Source organism: Nestor notabilis, unplaced genomic scaffold, assembly GCF_000696875.1.
Source record: "Nestor notabilis isolate BGI_N333 unplaced genomic scaffold, ASM69687v1 scaffold29319, whole genome shotgun sequence".
Lineage (NCBI taxonomy): Eukaryota > Metazoa > Chordata > Aves > Psittaciformes > Psittacidae > Nestor > Nestor notabilis.
The window spans coordinates 10,041-30,679 of NW_009944579.1; the positions used below are offsets into that span (position 1 = coordinate 10,041).

At 38.7% G+C, this 20,639-nt stretch overlaps 1 protein-coding gene across 1 annotated transcript in view; it reads right to left on the reverse strand.

The window, feature by feature from the left end:
* TEX14 (testis expressed 14) overlaps positions 1–20,042 on the reverse strand; it is a gene marked incomplete at its 5' end in the record, with an annotated part of 23,009 nt that extends 2,967 nt beyond the window's left edge. Inside the window, 26 exons of the mRNA XM_010022482.1 lie at positions 136–213; positions 1,000–1,071; positions 1,516–1,567; positions 3,159–3,325; positions 4,143–4,270; positions 5,243–5,293; positions 6,616–6,706; positions 7,417–7,510; positions 7,673–7,686; positions 8,181–8,280; positions 8,603–8,703; positions 9,218–9,484; positions 10,043–10,119; positions 11,253–11,380; positions 12,120–13,047; positions 13,409–13,563; positions 13,769–13,959; positions 14,273–14,424; positions 15,613–15,791; positions 16,242–16,365; positions 16,811–16,924; positions 17,748–17,878; positions 18,323–18,404; positions 18,631–18,767; positions 19,465–19,630; positions 19,928–20,042. Of these exons, the coding sequence (XP_010020784.1) occupies positions 136–213; positions 1,000–1,071; positions 1,516–1,567; positions 3,159–3,325; positions 4,143–4,270; positions 5,243–5,293; positions 6,616–6,706; positions 7,417–7,510; positions 7,673–7,686; positions 8,181–8,280; positions 8,603–8,703; positions 9,218–9,484; positions 10,043–10,119; positions 11,253–11,380; positions 12,120–13,047; positions 13,409–13,563; positions 13,769–13,959; positions 14,273–14,424; positions 15,613–15,791; positions 16,242–16,365; positions 16,811–16,924; positions 17,748–17,878; positions 18,323–18,404; positions 18,631–18,767; positions 19,465–19,630; positions 19,928–20,042 (3,894 nt within the window). The remainder of the gene's footprint in view (positions 1–135; positions 214–999; positions 1,072–1,515; positions 1,568–3,158; positions 3,326–4,142; positions 4,271–5,242; positions 5,294–6,615; positions 6,707–7,416; positions 7,511–7,672; positions 7,687–8,180; positions 8,281–8,602; positions 8,704–9,217; positions 9,485–10,042; positions 10,120–11,252; positions 11,381–12,119; positions 13,048–13,408; positions 13,564–13,768; positions 13,960–14,272; positions 14,425–15,612; positions 15,792–16,241; positions 16,366–16,810; positions 16,925–17,747; positions 17,879–18,322; positions 18,405–18,630; positions 18,768–19,464; positions 19,631–19,927) is intronic.
* Between the last annotated feature and the right edge of the window lie 597 nt (positions 20,043–20,639).

Sequence of the window (20,639 nt, forward strand, 5' to 3'; positions counted from 1 at the left end):
CACACACAAAAGTGCTAATAACTGAAACTTATCATACAGTTGACCATAGAGGGACAAGCATTCAGAGCAATTTTGCAGCAATGCAAAAGTGATTTTCCATTTGCAATCTCTACTTAAGGACTATTATCAACTAACCATTTATTTGCAGTCCATAATCATACGATCCGTTCTCTTCAAAGTTTTGAGCACTGGAATCTTGCTGCTTTAAATATTCTGTTAAAACCAGCATTTCCTTATTGATCTACTCTTTCTAAATTGACATTATACAATCTAAAGTACCATATTACTTTATCCATCCAAACCCAGATGAAAATCTTTAGATAATCTACAGTTAGTTCATATATTTATCCTAAGAATTGTCTCTGACCATCATTTATTCACTTGACACCAGTCTCCATATGTCCTTGTTTTGGTGAATAGGGAACTAAAAAGATTAGAATGTAGGTACCACATTTCTCAAAGACCATAGAAGCTATATACATTTAATTATCCCAATGTCTGGTTTATAACTGAATAACCAAAGCAAATTCTTCGGTAACACACACCAGTAAAAACAACGCAGAGTTTTTACACTGTGTTCTGTCTGAAGATGTATGTGATTACAAAAAGAAACGTAAATCACTGAGACTAAACTCTGCAAAAACACCCGAGGGATCTAGCTGCCTGGCTCGCATTCATTTTAATGGAGAACATGCAGTGCTCCAGGACACCTTTGAAAAGGTCTACACAAAATTCAGTTTGTGTTAAATTACATCTTGACTCAATAGACTGGCTGCTGTCTTCATCAGCAAGTAACCATGAAGTGAAATGCAGAAAGTTCAGGGACTAACTTAGAGAACTGCCAGTTACTTAAGCTGTTGATGCCTAGCCTCCTAATCATTGACCTGACTGCAACTAATTTGGAAGCTCTTGTGTATTTTAGTAGTGAATGATTTGGGAGAAATCCTGATTGAACACAGCTGGCAAGCCTCGTACCATTTTGGGTGAAGTGCCTCTTACCAATTTCATCCAGCAGCTCTTGGGCTGGTGGAGGCAGCTCATCAGTGAAGTGGTTAGATGCCTGTGAGAGTGCTGAGATAGAAAAATAGTCTAGTTAATTAGCAGTGATTAATCCTTAATAACTGTGATACAGGCTTACATTATGACATCTTGCTGACATATTTATCAACCTGCAAGAGCCTGGCTCATTCACTTTTTATCCTTAAATAATTTAATAATGAAAAAATCCTTTAGAGCTAGACTTGTACATTCAGTTCTTAATCCTGTATTGCAAGTTTTAGGCCAGTATATTTACACTTCAAATTAGAGGCCAGAGTTCTTAGTCTGCAGGTGCAAACACAAAATCCACCACCTCATTACCACTAGCAATACACAGTTGTGTGCAAAGCTATTCATCCCTATAAAAAGAGATGCCAGAGAGGGAAAAAAGAAGAGGGAGTAAACCTGCACAATTTCTTTTCAAATCTGTTTCTCTGTTTCTTGATCGTTCTATTTGGGCTGCATTAAGACACTTACCAGATGCCTTTCTGGTTCCTCTCAAGCATGAGGCAGCTACTGGTAACTCATCCTGAGGAAGATCATACAGAAGGGAACACAAGGTAAATGGAAGAACTGCTGATCTTCAATCCTCCCCTTCAACATACTAAACCCCAAATGAGGTAAAGCCTTAATTAAAACCTTAGCTGACCATTACAATTTAAAATAAGCTCTTCAATCAGTTCAGAATATGAAAACAGAGGTAGAATCCAGGTAAGACAGATGTGAAAAATCTTGCTTAGGCTGCTGTGCACTCATCTTTTAGCCAGCCATAAGGTACTGTCAGCTGTATATTTATCTGTTTCAACACTCTATATGGACAATTGGATGAGAATTCTCTGAAAGGACAGTTCCAAGATCTCTGAAGTTCCCATTCTCTGCTTTGAATCTTTAACAATTAAAGCCAGGCACACCTATCCACTAGAAGGGCCAACAAAAATCAAGACTTTTTAATCATAGGCAAGTCCTCACTGCCCTCAAAATGCAAAGAGATGCTTCACACACTTAATCCTACAATAAGATTTTAAACAAGAAAGTGACACAATCAAATATCTCTGCAGAGCCTGTCAGGGTAGCACGGCACTGTTAATGGGCTTAATGCATTCCAACTGTCTGCTACACACGCAGAAAGACACAGGCCTAACCTGATGACAATGAATGCAATTGCTACTGTTCTGGTTGAACAAACTCCAACTTAATCTTTAAATGGTAACTCCATCAATGGATAACAGTAAGAAAAGCAAAAAGGCAACTATTTTAACATATAACTGTCTGAAAAGACAGTTAAGATAATGCTGTGGCTCCAGGACACCTTCAGTTCCAAAAAGATTACTGGAAATCACTACAGTGACCTTGGAAATTGTCAACTCCAAAGAAAGAGGATTTTTTGATACCGAAAAGTTGATAACATTATGCCACATCCGTGCAGAAGGAAGACAAACTTAATCCCCTAATACAAGGGCTTTCTGAACATTTACTTGCTTCCGAACTACTAGATGGAGGCTTCCACTTCACTCTTCATCCTCAAAGAATCACTCATTTACTTACTGCCCCACCAAGTTCTATGAATGTGACAAACATACATACTTAAGCACATATGCACACGTATTTATTTTCATTCACGTTTATTCCCCACTTCCACATAGTCAAAAGCCTGTCGTTAACAAATCACTTGTGAATTGAGTGGTTCAGATAAGCAGCCTGCTGTTGCATCACCAGAAGACCAACTGATCAACCCCTCCACCCGCCCCAACAAAAACGTACCTTTTCTACCAAACCATTTTGCAGATACTTACCACTTCAGTGTCCCAGGATTACCACATTCAGAGCTGGGAAATTCTTTACAGCCAGCAAAGGGGTGGAGGGCAGACAAAGTCACTTTGATGGTGGTTAACATTTACATAAAATAAGGTGCAAGGGGAAGCCAGCTCTGTGTGGCACACACTGACTGCTTTGAAATCAATCAGAACTTCTGTCATGTCTACAGACTCAGGATTCCAAAACACCCACAAAGACCTAGAAATACTCCTGTGCTGCTTATCTTGCATTTGTTTTATGGAAAAATAGTTTTTAAAAGGAGTTTTAAACGGCTGGCATAAGGCTGATTTTTTTTCTAGACTTACAGGCTGATTCAGTGCAGATGAGCAAACTCCTGAAGCAACTGAAGGAATTTCAGTGCTCCTTCCCTCTCTAAGGGCTGTAGAGATCTCTTGAGAACCGCAAAAGGAAGAATCTGAAGCTACTTCATGGCAGTGTTTGTATTTTTCAGTGGCTATCGGATTTTTTTCTTCTAGAATTAAAATAAGAAAAGATGATAACAGAGCTGGAAAGTTCTTTTTTGTTTTGGGTTTGTTTTTTGTTTTTTTTTTTTTGCATCTTCATCACATTTCAACAGAAGCAGAAAAAGGTGGCTTCTACTTGAACAGGCACCTGCACAGGAAACTCTGAGTAATTATTGCCCATAAATAATCTCTAAACAGAAGTCCAAACTGACTACCTAGGACTTCCACTTCAGACTGTTTATGCAAAAATCTGCTAACTGAAAAATTTCTACTACTGTATTACACCAAATTAATGCAAGTACAAAGCAAATGATGATTCATTGCTTGTAAACACTACAAATTCAACAAACACTGAGATCACTTTATCAACACTTAAAACATACTAAGTGCTTATTACATTGTCTGTCTTTAGAATGCTAAAATGTACAGGTATCACTTCAAATCAATTTCTAGATGAACAATTTCTTATTTATGAAGGCTACCATTATCTTCCAAGTAATCATCTTTCAGAGGCCTTTCAGATAGTGGCCTTTTTAGCTGTGTTCCCATAAATTCCCCTTTAGTTCAGTGTTTTTTATTTCTTTTGAACAAACAGGCTGCAACTACAAAGCTGTAGCTATCCAGACCAAAACAATGAGATTTCAAGCCACAAGTACAGCAATACTTGTGCTTATTTATTCCAAGCCTGACATTTCTGCGTTGGTAGGAGTTTCCATGATTCACATCAAGGATTTTTACATTAGCAAGTCTTGGCAGAAAGGTCTGACTCCTAGCATAGAAAGCTTAAGTAATTCACTGATCCTTCCTTCTTTCCCCTGTAGTTACCTGAGCTGAGTGGAGTGCTGAAGCTCCTTGGTGCATGACTCACTCTGGGAGTTTTACAGTCTACATCCCTGTAGCAGCTCTCTTGCTCATAGGGGATATTCGACAAATTGTGAATATCTGTCACTGATCTGAAGTATTGAAAGATGTTCTGACAGTCAGAATAGCTGCTTTTACACTTAGGAACCACTAATTGTGCTATTTTCAGGTTCTTTAGATTTTATTTTTGCTCAGCACTATCTAGTTTGCCAGAAGGAAGAGAGACATTCCCTCTGAAAACTTCCCACATAATTCCTGGAAGGCCATAGATCACCAGCTTCAATAATCTTGCAGAGACAGAAAATATTATATTATTTGCTTTCCCATCCTTTGTAGGAAGCACGCTCAGGAAACTGTCTCTAGAAAAGGCAAGAACTTCAGATGTGAGCCACTGGGCAGAAAACTCTTTCTAAAGCCAAGGGAAGACCTCAAGGCTTAACAAAAAATAATAATCCATTAAGACTAAATGTAGGTCTTAGAAGCCTTTACAGAAGAATTACTCGGATAAACTGAAACTGCTGAAGACCTGCACAGTGATGTCCGCCCAAGTTATAACAATTCTTCAGTGGCTGCAGGACTGGGATTATATTAAGTAAACTAACATCTTCTGCAGATATACCCTGGATTACACTGTCCTCAGAAAACCATGAAATGAACAAATGTCTACTCCCACCAAATCAGTAATTTCTATGCAAATCCGCATTATCTGTAAAAAGAAATTATCTTTACTAGTTAAGTCACAAACTGCAATTTTTTCCTGAGAATCTCAATCATGACTCTCTTGAGTAATAAAATTTATTTAGCTACAGACTAAAAATTTGCTCTTTTTAGTAATTTTACTACTTGTTATACAGATATTATTTCAAACTAAGGACAACCGGATGTGATAGCTCTTTTATACCAATCTCCCAGCTTATCACGTGAATATATTCTTTCAATACTTCAGAACACTTTCTCTCAGCTTTGGTCTGTTTCATCTTCCTGTTTGCACCAACACAAAAAATTTTATAGTGATAATGACCAACTTGCTGAAGTTTTGATAGAAAATGGTCTCTGGCTCTTACACATCTTTTTCTTGGCATTCTGCCTGTGTTATTTCTTGTGCTGTTTCAACACTGTAATGAAGGAAGAAAGGCCACATTCAGTGATCATGTCAGAGAATTATGAAAATAAATGTATTTAGTTCTCTAGCTTGAAAAGTTGAGAGGACTACCTACTCTCTGAAGTAGACTGCAGCTCATAAAAATATTTTGCTTAAAACCTTAGAAGATGGAGAGTGCTACAAGAAAAATGTCATTTTAAGCACATTAAGGACAAAATTTTAATTGATATACGCAGTATCAAAACAAAACAGAAAGTTAAATAAAAATCTATGACTATACATGACTACATTGTTTCATCATCCTTTGATTGGTCTGCACTGCAAACTATTCTCTCAAACTGTAACAAGCCCTTTCAAGGTCAAAGAGGCATTCAAATGGGATTAGTCAGAAGGCCAGAAAGCAACCATCCTCTGTCCTGCTTTCAAAAGCTCAATTCCTAAGTGAAGGGAGCAACCAAAACCATTACCATTTACCTTAAGGCCAAGTATTTACACATTTGCTGCCTACCTTTGACACGGATAACTCAGTTCCTCCAGTAGAGGGGAGAGAGCACAACACTGACAAGACAGTAAAAGCAGCTGTCACTTCCACACTTGGAATAAGTGAGCAGCAGCTAACTCTGGAGGAACACAGCTCAGCTACAGTGAGGCTAGGAGTTTTGACGAAGCCCAAAAGCCACTGCTGAAAGCCCTTCAGGGCGAGAACTTTTTCGCTTTAAGCAAAAGTACCCCTTGCAGCACGAGGTAGTGATTCTGGCCAACATCTCTGCATACTAATAGAATACAAACTGCACAAAAATACTGGATATAAACACCTCATGTTTGACAGATGAGACCGCAAGTTTCCGAGCGTGGGCTAATGTTATCTGCAGGCAAGATACAGCAAGCATACTTGCTTCGGATTGTTCCCACAGGAGAGGAAAAGGTATGATCTTCATGCCACTTGAGCTCCAAATCCAAAGCACAACAAAATTAAAACAGATGACTGAAACCTTAATTTGAATTACCTTTGCTCTAAGACAGTAGCTTACCAGCGTAAAAGGAATTGCAATATACACATGACTTCTTTTTCCTATTTTAGCTTCCTCATTAAGCAAACCATAACTGAATACTGTAAAAGTCAAAGCCCCATGAGATCTGTGAAAGGCCTTTTAGTATTTTCTTAACAAGGAACTATGATACGTAGGTAATAATTAGAAAGCACCATTGGCATCTTATTTGAATATTAGATACATAATATTATAGATATATAATTAGATATATAAGCAGAATTAATAAAGATAGCACACTTTACAACCTAATTTACACTTGGAGTAACAAAGTATGTCTATCTACCTGCTTACAGGCATACGACTAAGTTGATTCACTCCTAGCGTATGACTGCCGAAGTTCTGCGCCGCTGTGCTGCAGAGTAGTGTTTTTCCTCCTGAATACAAATGACAAATGTTCCCTGTTATTGGGTTTTGCAAGTACAAAAGAAAGCGATAACTCATTGAACAGGAAATTGCAACTTTATTAGATTTTTTTCGTTCTTATGACCTTTGTTGTTGTCAAGAGACAAATGTGTTTTAAAGATGCATTTTCATAAACATACCACAGCTGCCAGACAGTCAACCACTGAAGCACTGGGGAATATCACAACATTCACAAATTTGACTTAAGAGAGGCAACAGACTACAGAAACAACGATCATCCTTCCATTATTCTGCATACACACAATGTCAGCTTTTACAATTAAGCTCAAGTTCCTTCTAGGAATAAGAATATTAATGTGTCGATACAACTCTAGTTCAGTTTCCAGCACCATGGCAAGTTGCATTAAAAGATTCAACATAGCCCTAGGGTAAAAAGAAAAGGGTTGCAAACAAGTTCTGTTTTTTTAACTGAAACACAGCAAGTACATAATCTTCACACTTGACAATATTTCAGTGACTGCAATGCCCAAACCTCATCTTCCAAAATTTTGAGTGTCCTGAACTCTCACTAAAATCATGAGAAATAAGAGATCAAGCAACCCTGTGGAATCAAGCTCCAGCCTTCTAACAGGAGCACTGTTGACAAAAAAAACTAATGTAAGTGCAACAAGACTCTGTCTCCCTAACTCTAAAGTACCTTTAAAACAAAAAGCACATTTACCTGAAACTGGAATTCCTGATCCTGCATCTTCAGGTAACTGTTTCTGCAAAAATCTGCCACAAGCATCTTCTAATTTGCCCTCAGCATCTGAAGTCTAAAGTGGGGGGAAAAAGGAAGCGAATTCAATTTCTCACAGGCAAGCTGTAAAGGGTAGGACAACTCTCACAGGATGATGTTTACAATAATCAGAATTGGAAAGACAAACTTCTCAGAGGTTTATCAGCAAACAGCATGGATTGGATTAACCAGCCCATACAATGGGTTTGGAGTCTTCAAGAAATGAATGAACATTGTTTGAAGACTATTGAGTATTGCAATTGTTAGACCTGTGAAATAGGTCTCAGAGACAGATTATCAACTGCCTAAAACTTTTCTCATCCGCAGGTTATGTAACTGCCTTGTAAATAAATTAAGAAAACATGTCCCTGGTGTTTTGGGAGTCTGGGTGTTTGTGGGGTTTTACTTGTTTGGTTTGGGGTTGCTTTGTTGTTTTTTTTTTGGTTAGTTATTTCTTTTGTTTGGTTTGGGTTTTTTTTTGGGGAGGGTGTTTGAAGGAACAGGATTAGAATTTTCTTTAAAATAAATCTTTATTTATAGATATGTCAAAAGAAAAGAATAAAAACTATCTTTTTCCCATTTTCTACAGCTTTTCTTCAAATCAAAAGGGAGCATAATAAAACTACATGATGTATTACACATGTCCAAAGTTCTTGCCACAGACTTCATTCCTGTCTTTTCAGTTATTTTTATCTCTAGTTCTGAACTTACCTGAGCAGTAGAAGGAAGGAAATAATCAGGAGTGAAGAATTCTTCAGACACATCAGAACATGAATTAAAGGAACTAGGTAATTCCCTTGAATGTCCCTGTGAAAGACATCATCATTAGAGATGCTTTCTCCACTATTAAAAAACCATACATTTTAGTCAATAATGATAAACAATACTGCATCAAATCGAAATTGTATTTAATTTGATCACTCTGAGCCTCAACTTACCTCCTGCTCCTTACATCACCTTCATGGTTTATAGAACCAAACAAAAAAAGGGGAGAGGAGGGAAGACTGTAAGTCAGATCATAACTGTAAAGATCAGGTTATGGTAGTTCACTGTGCAACATGGAGAGACCAGGCTAAACTGTTTTACAGATAACTATCTGTGACTAGATTTCCTGCATTGCTATACATACTCTAGAGACATTCTCAACTTGTTGAGGAAGGACTGAATTCTTAAGAATGGTTATTCCAGTCTCTGCTTTTTCATCTTGTGATGGCGACTGGGAACTTCTCCCTAGGATGTCAGAATGGAACAAAATTATTAGGCAAAAAATAACATGAAGTGAGTGGTCTGAACCACTGATGGAATACCAATGAGAGCAGACAGTAAAACTACATTGTCTGCCAGGAACATGGTGAAATAATGACATGTAAATGCTTACATCGTTAATCTAGGCATGAGAAGCTTTCCTTGTTCCTTTATCTGTAACTATTACAAAAGTACTATCCATTATGCTGCTACAGAAAAAGCATCTCAGTATTCTAACTGACAGAGATAAAGTGTGAGAGCATACTCGTGGATTTGAAAGCTTTAGGTCCCTCAGCTCACTGGACATTACCTCCGCCTGTTAACATGTAATACCCATCTTATCTATGTTCACCAGTGACTGACTGACTGGCCTGGTTTGGGGCAAGATTCTGGAAGACAAAACTGACAATTAGTGTAACAAAATCACAGAAGCTGACATCTGCTGGGAGATGGAGAGAGACAAATAGAAAAGAAAATATTTTTCATTTTTCAACCCTACCTCCAGAACTTCTGAATGCAGACTCCAGATCACTCTCCTCTGACTCAGATCTATTCTCACTGACCAAATCTTGAGGCTCAACATTATCACCTGACTGCCACCTATATCTTTGCTGGTCTTGACTTTTCTGGACTCTAACAGTGACGTGTTGAAAGGCCTCATTTATACTCTCTGCTTCACTTTCAGATGTACATTCATTGGTTGGATATGGAGAGTAAAGCTCTAGCCTTCCTGAGGCTGCTCTTCTGGCCATTTGCTTTACTTCAGCTACAGAACAACGACAAAATTGCCAGTTTACACAACAGAATCTGGACCCTCAAAGCATTCCCTGTGTTTCATTGTGTCTGCAGACTTGGAAATGCTAAAGTTATAGCCTGTAAAGTCCTTCATGAGGAAGAGAGCTAAAAACTTCTTTCCATTTTAAAGAAAGCTTAAAACCTGCTTAAATTGTTATGGGTAAGTCTTTACATGAACAATTTTTGTTAGTTTCCATTCTCTATTATTCATGCCTGTACTGCCATCCACTGGTCATGGTTATATTACCCAGTCTAAATTCATACACTGTCCCTCCCTCACATCCTACAAAACAGAGCTAGAAATTCCTTGTGCTTTATAATCAAACAGTCTTAATGTGGCTGTGATTATTTTATGCCCTTAATGCACAAGACACAGTATTCTACTCGTCTGGTTTTCATCCAAGCACAGCCTAGTAGAGCTTCAGCAATTAAGGCAGACAGACCTTTCTGAAGTAACAAAATGTTAAGTTATAATACACTGCAGCAAGACTTGCTAACATTAATGCCAAGCTAACACTGATTTACTTACTCCTCCATTCTGATTGCATCATCCTCTCCTCGCTTATTTTTGTGCTGTAAATTTCAGCTCTTGATTTTGGATAGGACCTGTAATAATAAATCATTACGAAATGCATCAAACTCTGTTAATGCACAAGCATACTGTGTTATTATTCCCCAGTTAGTAAAAGACTAGAAGTTGGTTTAATGTTAATTAAAAGGCTGAGAGCACACATGTTCTAAGAACCCAGCAGAACTAGCAGATTGAGCCATCAGAAGCTTAGGAAGCACAGCCAGTTATTTAGATCTATTATAGGTTAACAAGACAACCTGCACATTAAAATCTAGATTTCAAAAGCTGTCCATGGCCTTCAGATGATATATCTATATAAACACTAACAGACAGTGAATGCTATGTAGACGTGTTTTATTCAGGTCAGTACGGTGATCAGGGGACAACTGAAGATACTCAGAACTTCAGACTTGTATATCAACAACCCTAACACCAACTTGATCCCAATCAAGAGTTCATTCACTTCAGCTAACCACATATCTGGAATATTTATGTTCTAATCAAGTATATCCTTCACCAGCGGGTCTTACTGATCCAACTGGGTCATGAATCAACTTTCAGTTTCCCAACTGATTTGACCCAAACGTCGAAGGAGGTGCCTGTCCCCAGCTTCCCAACTAGTAAGATTCATTAATTTGCACAACTTTTGCCAGGTATTTTTAACATGTACTTTCCACCCCATATGTAGAAATACAAAGGGACAACATTAAAAAGCACAGCAAACAGAATGACGTAATGCACGCTCTGTTGTCACTGGGTTTAACAAGACTGTTTTACTCCTACAGCCCCTAACACGGGTCCTAGTCCTACAGCTATGAAAGCCAAAGCATTGAACGAGACTGTGCAGAGAAAGGAGAACCACCCTTCCTAGTAACTTACTAGATTGCTCTCCTTTGGCACTGTTGCTGTTTTGGACCGCTGACCTCCATCAAGAGAGGCATATGGAATCTCTGAACACCACTCTTTGACTGATATGCTGCAGCAGTCACCCTGTCAGCTCTGCAGCTGACAGTGACTCACAGTAGGGTCCTAATTGGACAGATGTATTTGCCTTACTGAAAACACATTCAATGCCATCCTTGATCCTGGATGTCTCTACTTTGGACAGTGACTGTAACAAGATAAATCTGCTAGAATTAACTTTCCTGTGAATACAATCAAAACTCACCACCTCTCTTCTTCAATTCCACTTGCTGCAGAACGTGAATCGCCTCCTCTCTGACACTGCAAATTGGACTTTGTTTTGCTTCTTACAGACAGACATGGGAATAAATTCTGAAATAGGTCCAACAAGCCCTGATTCAGCACATGCCAGACATTCTGGTAATCACTAGCTGAGCTGTCTATGAGATATACTAAGAATTGGGCTGTGCAAACTTTATTCCCTAGGTTATGTTTTAGTAGCACTATTCATGAGAAGGGATAACTCCAGGTCTTAGCCTAGAAAAAAATCCACTCTGGATTTATAGCAGGTTTCATATGTACACGGGCAGGCTATCACGGGGAATGAGTGGACCTAAGTGAGTCAAGATTATTCCCACAGCAGATAAGTACATGTTTTTTTTCTCTTTCTCTTTGGGCTAAGCATAGCAACTACTTATATTTAACAATGAAAATGATCTAGAAGCCCTTATTAATGGCAGCTTATGATCTCCGTAATAAGTATGGAAATAACTGTAGATTAATTATCTCCATAACTAAGTATACAAACAAAAATCTCTGCTTGCCCTTTTCTCCAACAGTACCATCTCCATTTTAGAACAGGATTTTATCCCCTCCTGAGCCACTGGATTAGTATTTTGCTGGGGATGGGGGTGGGAAGAAAGAAGATATAATACTATTGCCCTGCTGACCTGACAATTTTCATTCCTATAATGCATATGGTATGCGCAACAACAGATTCATCCCTCCTCTTTGACACCATCCATAACTATGTCTCTTTATCTGCTAAGGAATAAAGGAGTGATAAACACAATCACCCTACTCAACCCTTTACCTGGTGGTCCAGGCTCACTAGATCATCCTGTTTTTTCACCACAGTGAAGGTGAGATCATGACAGTTGTTTTCATTTTTACTGTTACTCATTTCATGAAAGCACTTCCACTTCTCATTTTGAAGTACCTCCATTGGTTTTGCTGTCTTTGAAACAGCTTGGAAACCACCTCCACCCAATGCTCCTTGGGCCTGACATGTTATCCCTGGTGGAACATAGTTTCTTGATGGTGGACCTACAGCCTTCCATGAAAAAGTATTGACTCCAGAAAAAGGGTTATCAGTGTTTTGGGAAGTATCATCAGATCTGTTCCAGTGTCCTTGAAAATTTTGTTCAGAAAGCTGATTCATTCTGACTTCCTGAAGTAGCTTATTTTGGTTTTTAGTGGTCTCTGATTTGTCCAGTTTCTCCTCCAGTCTGCACAGGGATTCTGCTATCTGCTGCACCATGCTTTGAGATATCTTTACACTAAGGACACATTTGCTGATGTGCTGCTCAGTTCTGGACAGGTTACTCACTAGTCTCCCAGCATCTCTCACCTGTGCCAGGTCAGAAGCCTCATTCGTGCTCTCCTGGGCTTCTGTAGAGTACTCTGTATCCAATTCTGACAAGCTGTCTTCTTCATAAACTGGCTTTTCCTCACAGGGCACTCCAGGGGATGCAGTGAGGTCTTTGAAGGTAGCCTTCTCTTCTTCCTTCTGCTGCCTTTTTTCATCCTTTAGAGCTTGACCTAATCTAGCTCCTTCTTCCAGGAAGTCTTTGTGAGGTTCTGGGAAACTGGCAAAGATTTCATTGATTTCAAAGCTACAGAGGCTATCATCCACATCACTGAGACTCGGGGTCATCTCAAGTTCAGAAGCCACATCCTGATTTTCATCCTGTGCAACTGCATGTAGATTGGTTGATGCCTCTTGGGGCACTAAAGCGCTTTTCTCCTCAGGAAAAGCAGAGTATATTGGGGAAGTAGAGCTGTCTAAAAAATAAGTAAGTAAATTAAAAGGAGAGGGTTTAGATGTTAAGCTATTTCTCCAGATGTCCAAACACAGAGTTTTTGTACAATTAGGAGTTAATGTCTTTTGTAGATTACATGAACAGTGTTTAACACCTCTGCCAAAAACAACATGCCTAAACTTCAAACATTAACCAGTCTTACAGATCTGAGTTTACATTAACAATTAGGGTGGCAGCTAGAACCCAAAGCTAACTGCTTTCTATTTCCAAACTATGTCATAAAATCTGTAAGTGCTCAAATATTAATTATTTATATAAAACCTTTATGGACTGAGGAACATGCTAAGTGAAGAACACAAAACATCTTGCTAAAAGAAACTCACCAGCCTTGGTTATCTCTTTCCCCTGAAATACCTGTGTTTTCTTCTGGCTATTAAAAGCTGACACCAAGCAGATGTTCACATCTGCAAAACCAACAGGTCTCTGGGCTTTTGGCGTTTCATCAGCATTACCAGTTTGAGACTTAAGTAAGTCCTGTAATACAAAAAACAGAAAAAAAGATAACTATATTAGACAGTTCAATGTCTCTACCTTCTCTTTTAAGGTGGTCTGCCTCCATAATCAGAAAAGGATTGTTTGGATTGCCTCCCACCTAGATTTAAGCATAACAACTTGAATCTGAATGGACGCAAAACTCTGCTGTTTTAAATGCATGGAAGACTAGAATCCTGGAGGTCACCTTTAAGTCATTTTTCAGTATATATTGAATATCCTGAAGATTCATGGAGCGGTTCTTCTGTTTAGGTTCCAGCCCCGACTTTACGATATCATAATACGGCACAGGAAGTCTGACATCTGCTTCTAACTGCTGTCCCGAAATTACGAGCTGTTTAATAACTGAGTCTTCACAACCCTTCCAGGGGGAGGTCTCTGCAACACATAAATACAGACTTTATGTCAAAAGCCGTGTATTGGTGTTCATGAAAATAAAGAGAAAAAAGATAAAAAGAATCAGATACTGAAGCATTATTACCTGCACATTCCCTAATTTACAACTACTGCCACACTAATATTTGGGGTTTTGCCTGGAAGGTTCCTTTTCCAGTTAACTCTGTACAAGCCATCACAGGAAGGTTTTATCCAGTCACACAGAGGAATTAAACAGACACTAGGGGCTGACAGTCTGCACTGAAAACATTTGGTGGGTTACCCAAGTGACAAAAGTCTAAACCTATAGATGTACCTGTCAAGGCTTCCTGCAGTACTGCACAGAAGCTATATATATCCGATTTGACCGTGACAACTTTTTCAAGGATTACTTCAGGAGAGCACCACTTATACAGCTGTATTGGGACAGGAATACGTGTCAGATCACTGTGTTCTCCACCATCTTTGCTGTATAAAGGGAAAAAAAGTTGTAAATTGGGATGTACGACACACTCAACTAGAAGGTATATTGGAATTTTGGAATTCAAACACCTGAGTTTGTTTTATCTGCTTTTAGTTTAAATACCTAAAAGGTCCAGAGTGTATCCACATATAAAACATGTAGTATTTTCACATCAATGAAATGTATTCTGGGACACTGCAGCAAAGACTTTCTGGTGAAAGTAACACGTGCTTTAACAAATTTACACTCCAAAAGACATCAGAGAAAGCTGAAAACTTCCCAATAGGACTTTTACAAGCAACCCTTTATCTCTGGCCAGCATTGCCTGACTGCGGACAAAACCTAAGAAGGTACCACTTGGCCTGTCAATATTTATTTTGCAATGTCTAGAAGGTAATTTCCTCCTCATATTTAACTGCGAGGGGGTGGGGTGGGGGTGTTATTCAATTCACAGTAAGATGTATCTGAAATAGCCAAGAAATTGCCAAGATTTATTAATAAATTGAGTTTGCAAAGAGGTTAGGAAGTATCTTTGTTCCTTTCAGGACATTACCATCAGCAAATTTTTGTTTATTATCAATTTTTCTCTTTCTTTACAGTCTAACCAGCCACTTACTTCCTTTCTAATCAGACTGCACTACAAGAAAGACGTAAAAAAAATGTATACAAGTAATAATTTACCACGATGAAATCGTGTCCCTCACAAAAGAAACACTTTTTTTGTCACCAGTGGCTCCTAATTACTACCACTTCAATGAGGTGTGGAATCCTCAACCAATTTAGGTAAATCTCCACGAACGCAAGTTCAGGATAACAAAAGGACACTTAAATTATTTCTAGCCCAGCAGCAGAATTAATAACTCAAAGAGGAACTACATCTCTCGTCTGTAAGATTAAATTCTATTTCTCTATGATGGTATTTTTATACTGCAGTAAAGAGCTGCTTCTCTTACTAGTTTCTATTTTCAGATACTTACAACACAGAAACTAAGTCCCCCTGAGGCTTGCTGTACTGCCTGTGGCAAAGTTCATGTACCCGAGCAGTAATAATTTGGAGTTCTTTACTCCTGTAACTCTGCTGCCTGACCCAGAGGCAGGACTCCCTAGTCATAAAGAGGGGCACTTCAGCACAATTTCATACTAAATTTACTCATGTTTGTTCCTTTCACAGAAACAGTGAGGAAGTTCTTTACCTCTCTATCATGTATTCCAAGTTGCACAGCTTTGCCTCACCAGAAGAAACAATCTGAATAGCATACGAGGTAACTGAACGGTGGATAAATCCACGAGAGTGTAGAAAACGCAAAGCGTCGATAATCTGAAGCAGCACATGCAAAATTATCTCCATGTGCAGCACTGGGAATTCTGTACGCTGGAATAAAACCCAAAAGTACCAAACTAATATTAAAAATAAAACACAAACCAGTTGATTAGAAAAAAGAAAAAAGCACAACTGAGTTCAAGCCTTTGCTTTTATACACAGGCAGTTTGCAATGTATTACACACAGATACTCAAGGGCAAAAGCTGGTTTCGCCACATTTGCACTCCACAATGACATACAGAAGATTAAAAGCTCAGCCATGTTAAGACTGACACCAAACAAGACTATCAGTACAACTGCACCTAAACACTTAGTGAACTATTTGCCAATTACAAATTTTACCAGGTTACAGAGTACCTTGTACTGTGCAGTGAAACAGAAACCTGGCTACACAGGCTGATAATTTTGTCGTCTTGTTCTTTGAGTAAAGATGGCAGATGTAGTCACTAAACTTTTCCCTCTCAATTAACTACTGTTTAAAAAACAAATATTCCAATTACCCTTTCATGAAGGATACTGTACAGAGAACCAAGGTTAACCCTTTCATATACCAAACGGGTTTTCTCCAAGTCACTAGACAGACAAACAGCCATCAACTGTAGCAAATGAGGATGTCTGAGTTTACTGCAAAGAGAAGGGGAAAAAAAGTAAGGCAAATCTGAGATTAAAAAAGTCCTGGCTTTCTAGATGTTTTTAATCAATACAACATGAATGCTTCTAACTTTTCATTGAAATACACTACATTTTAAAAGAATCATAGATTAGAAGGCATTTAGGAAACAATGCTTACTGTCACAATTAGAAGAATCTATAAATAAGCCATCCAAGCAAAGTGCAATAAAGCATTCATCCAGATATATGAGAAGAGAGTATCATCATCCTCTGTATTATTCATTGGGGAGCAAATGGAATGGGAATAGACAGGAGAAGAAAGAGACCTGTATTTCTCATTTGAAGAGCAAGGACAATCACAGCCTGACAGTCCTCCTGAGGTTAATCACATTTCCTCACATTGCTGGAGACACCCAACCCCCAGGAGCACTCATGGCTACTGCACATTCTCTCTTACCTGCTGTGTTCCTGCTCTGCAACAAGAAGATCGGCAAAGCGCAGTTTACTGTAGTTCTGATGGGGCTCTGAGCCAAGTTCCTTCACTGTAACTCTGCTGCCTCCCCACATTAAGCTACAAGGCAAAAAAAAAAGAATTTCTATGAGATGCTTTCTGCAATATTTTTTCCAGTTACAGAATTACTTACAAATAATTCTGAAATGCTCTGGTGCTGCCTCCTTTTGTTAGTAACGTTACTCTGATGACCCCAGTTATGGCATATAGTCTTTCAAACTGACAGTAAATTCTCATACAGTTTAAGATTGGATGTAACAGGTCAGGTTTACTGTCCAAAGATGCTACCCTTCCATGACTCAAGGTCACTCTAAACCTCCCTCCCCTAAAGGCCATCAGGCCACTGTGATACAACCCAGAGCTTTGGGAAGACTAAACCACTGCTTTGTCAGTTCTCTGGATGCCTCTGAGGCACAAGTACTTGCTACACAACACAAAAGATTAAAAACCAAAAAGATTCAGTCTGCACTTTGAACTCTCATGTCACCACAGGTTTGAGCAAGTGGGCTGCAGACATGCACATGGCAAAGGCCCAAGGTCTGACCCAACAATTACAAGGATTCAACACTGAATAACACAGTCTGTGCAAGCCCAGCAACACATTTCCCACCACAAAAGGAATCAGTATTGAAACACTGCTGTCAGTGAATAACCATAATTGAGTTAATATGGCTGGAAAGGACCAGAGCAACGTAGAGATGCTGAGGGAGTCTAAAGAAGGTATTAACCAGTGCACTGCAAAAAACAAGTTGCAAACAGAAAGCAGTGGATGAAGACAGAATAGACCAGGAAAACTCTCCAAACAAAGCATGTGGTACAACCTGCTGCTTAATAGATACAGATAGACACTAAGAAGAGCTAAAATCTCTTTGATTCCACTTACTTTGTCATGATCATGTATGGACCAACACGGTAAGAAAATGCTGCTTCGTCATCTGCCTGAACCAGGTCTTTTTCCCCAATAATAAGGAGAGATGCCAAGTACTCAAGATGCCCACTACCTGCAAAATAAAACTGAAACACCACCAGAGCATAACCAAAGGAACGTGCAACACTTCACAAGATCCATCACATGTGCCACAAGCTCACTAAAAACTCGAGTGCAACCAGTGTAATGGGAGCATCAGCCAAAGCATCAAAATGGAATATTAAAATATCTATGTCAAAAGCCTAACTCTATAGTGAAGCTGAAATAAGGAAAGCAGAAACAGTCGTTAAGAACTCCCACAGGTGACATTTAAAGAGGAGAAGTTTTTTTGCCTGTTCTGAAACAGCTTCCTCTGATACTAATGACTAACAGACTCAGTATTCGCACTCTCCACAGGTTTTTCCCACCATTTCAGTAAAAATAAGAACTCACTAAAAATTTAAAATAACATGGGTGGGGTAATTGTGAAGAGTATATGACTGAAAATCTGTACTAATATCATTAGAAAAACATTACCCAGAGCATGTTACCTTCCCAAATCCAAAGCTGTAAATGTTCCTGGCTGCATTAGCTCCACCTTTTAGAAATCTGCCCAGAGGACTGTCAACATTTCTAAGTATAAAAAAAAAGCAAAAAGAGTAACTAATATGCCAAGTAATTTGTATTGCCAATTGTATTTGAGTAAAATACCAAAAAAAAAAAGAGGGGAGGGGGACAGAAATTCTGCAACAGCCACGTATTTCAAATGAAACGAGAACACGTTCATTTTAACATCACAGAATATGGAAGTAAGAGTCCTTGTAGCTCAATCCCTCAGTACTGTAAAATATATTCTTACCCTTGAACAAGACTACCAAACCGAGATGGATTGTTGACCAAGGCTTTTGAGGAGCTAATCTTCCTGAGTAGATCAGAGGGAAAATTTTGAATAGCAGCCTGCATGTGCGATGTGCAACGCTGTATGAATTTCAGTATCTAGAGAGGAGAGGGAGGGAAAAAAGACATAAAATTACTTCAGAACTGCAAGATAAACCATTTCAAATTAATAGATAGTGACTGCTGAAAAATTAACTGGTTAGTTGCAATATTGTAAATAGGCCTTTCAAGAAACGGACAGACAAAAACTTGAAGAAAATCAATTACATGACAATGTAAGAGAAAGCTTACTTCAGCACTAAATGATTAACTTTCAAGACATCTACCCACTAAAATTTTTAATATCAGGTTTCTTTTTAAGAGGAGTATTGTGAGCTTTAATTCAATATCACACTTTGCAAAACCAACACATTTGCTGACACTGTTCATGCACAGACTCAGATACACTTGAAAACTACTTCAGGTTTACCCCCAAATTGCACATATTTGCCAACAAACTACATATATCAGGGGTCCAAAACAAGAGCCTGTCATTCTCTTCATTGCACACTTATACATAAAGGTCCTAACAAGTTATGGACAGACACGCCCCTGCACCTGAGAAAAACCTTAGTTAAATCTGAATCATGAGAACTTCAAAATACCACTACTGATGTGGAAAAGTAATGTTAAATGTTTAATTATCCACCATTTAAAGGTCAAGAATTGCTCCATGAAATGCTGGAGTTTCTTCACTTTAAGATGAAGATGTGAGCACATATCTAGCACATATTCAAAACATACTACACACACATACCTGAGCACTGGTTTCTTTATCAGCTGACATAGCCCAGCACTGAGGTTTTTTCCCATTCTTATCATGCACTCTCAGATCACCTCCTTCATCCAATAACCTGCTAAGAATCCACTGATTTCCTGAGAACGCAGCTGCATGGACTGGGGTGCTTCCATCGTAACAGCGACTGGGGAACATTAAAACAGAAATATTTCAAGCTACTCCTACTACATTCAGCCAGTTGTGCTGCTGGGGAAAACGGCTGCATGCTTGGAATGTTTCTGTACTCCCAAACAGTAAGATACACAATGAAACTAGGAAAATTATACACCTACATACTTATGAAGACCTTTGGCTAAAATAGCAACATGCATCTTAAGCAATTCTTCATTTATATACAGTAAATATTGTCTATTACATTACTAAAACCACTAAAAGATTAAAGATTAATTTCAAATTAAGGAAAAAAACCCATATACTTAACTGATTAGCATCAGAGCCGTAATCCAGCAGTATATCCACTATTTTACCAAGACCTAGCAATGCAGCAGTGAAGAGAGAAGTTTGGCCCATTGAATTTACAGCATCAACAAAAACACCTAAAAGGAAACAAAAGATCAGGAGGTAAGTGCTTGTTCCCCCCCCCCAACCCAAATAACAGGAAATGTTTCATTAACACTGACACTAATGGCCATATTCCAGCTCAGATACTAGAAATGTGAAAACATTGATGGTACATTCAAGGCCAGGCTGGATGTGGTTCTGAGCAACCCGATATAATTGAAGATATCCCTGCTCACTGCAGGGTGTTTGGACTAGATGGTTCCCTGTAGCCTTCTATACATACCATGCACTGCTCCTCCAATGTTTTCAAATACAGAATGTATAAATACCAGAGACAGTGTAGTAACAGGGATGAGCAAAGACAACACTGGAGGACAATAAAATGATAAATCCTTCTAAGGCAGGAATTGAGAGTTAGATGAATATTTCAGTACTTTGACCGACTTTGTTCAAATTATCAAGCTCCACTCTGCATTAAAATAGAATATAAAGTAGCCTAGAGGGATACGGATCTGAAACCACAACTCCGTGGTGAGCTCACCCCAAACCATGTACAAGAACGCACCACCATCTGTTTTTGGAACCAGGATAAAAAAGAAGTCACAAACCACTCAGCCCGTGCTCTCTCCCTC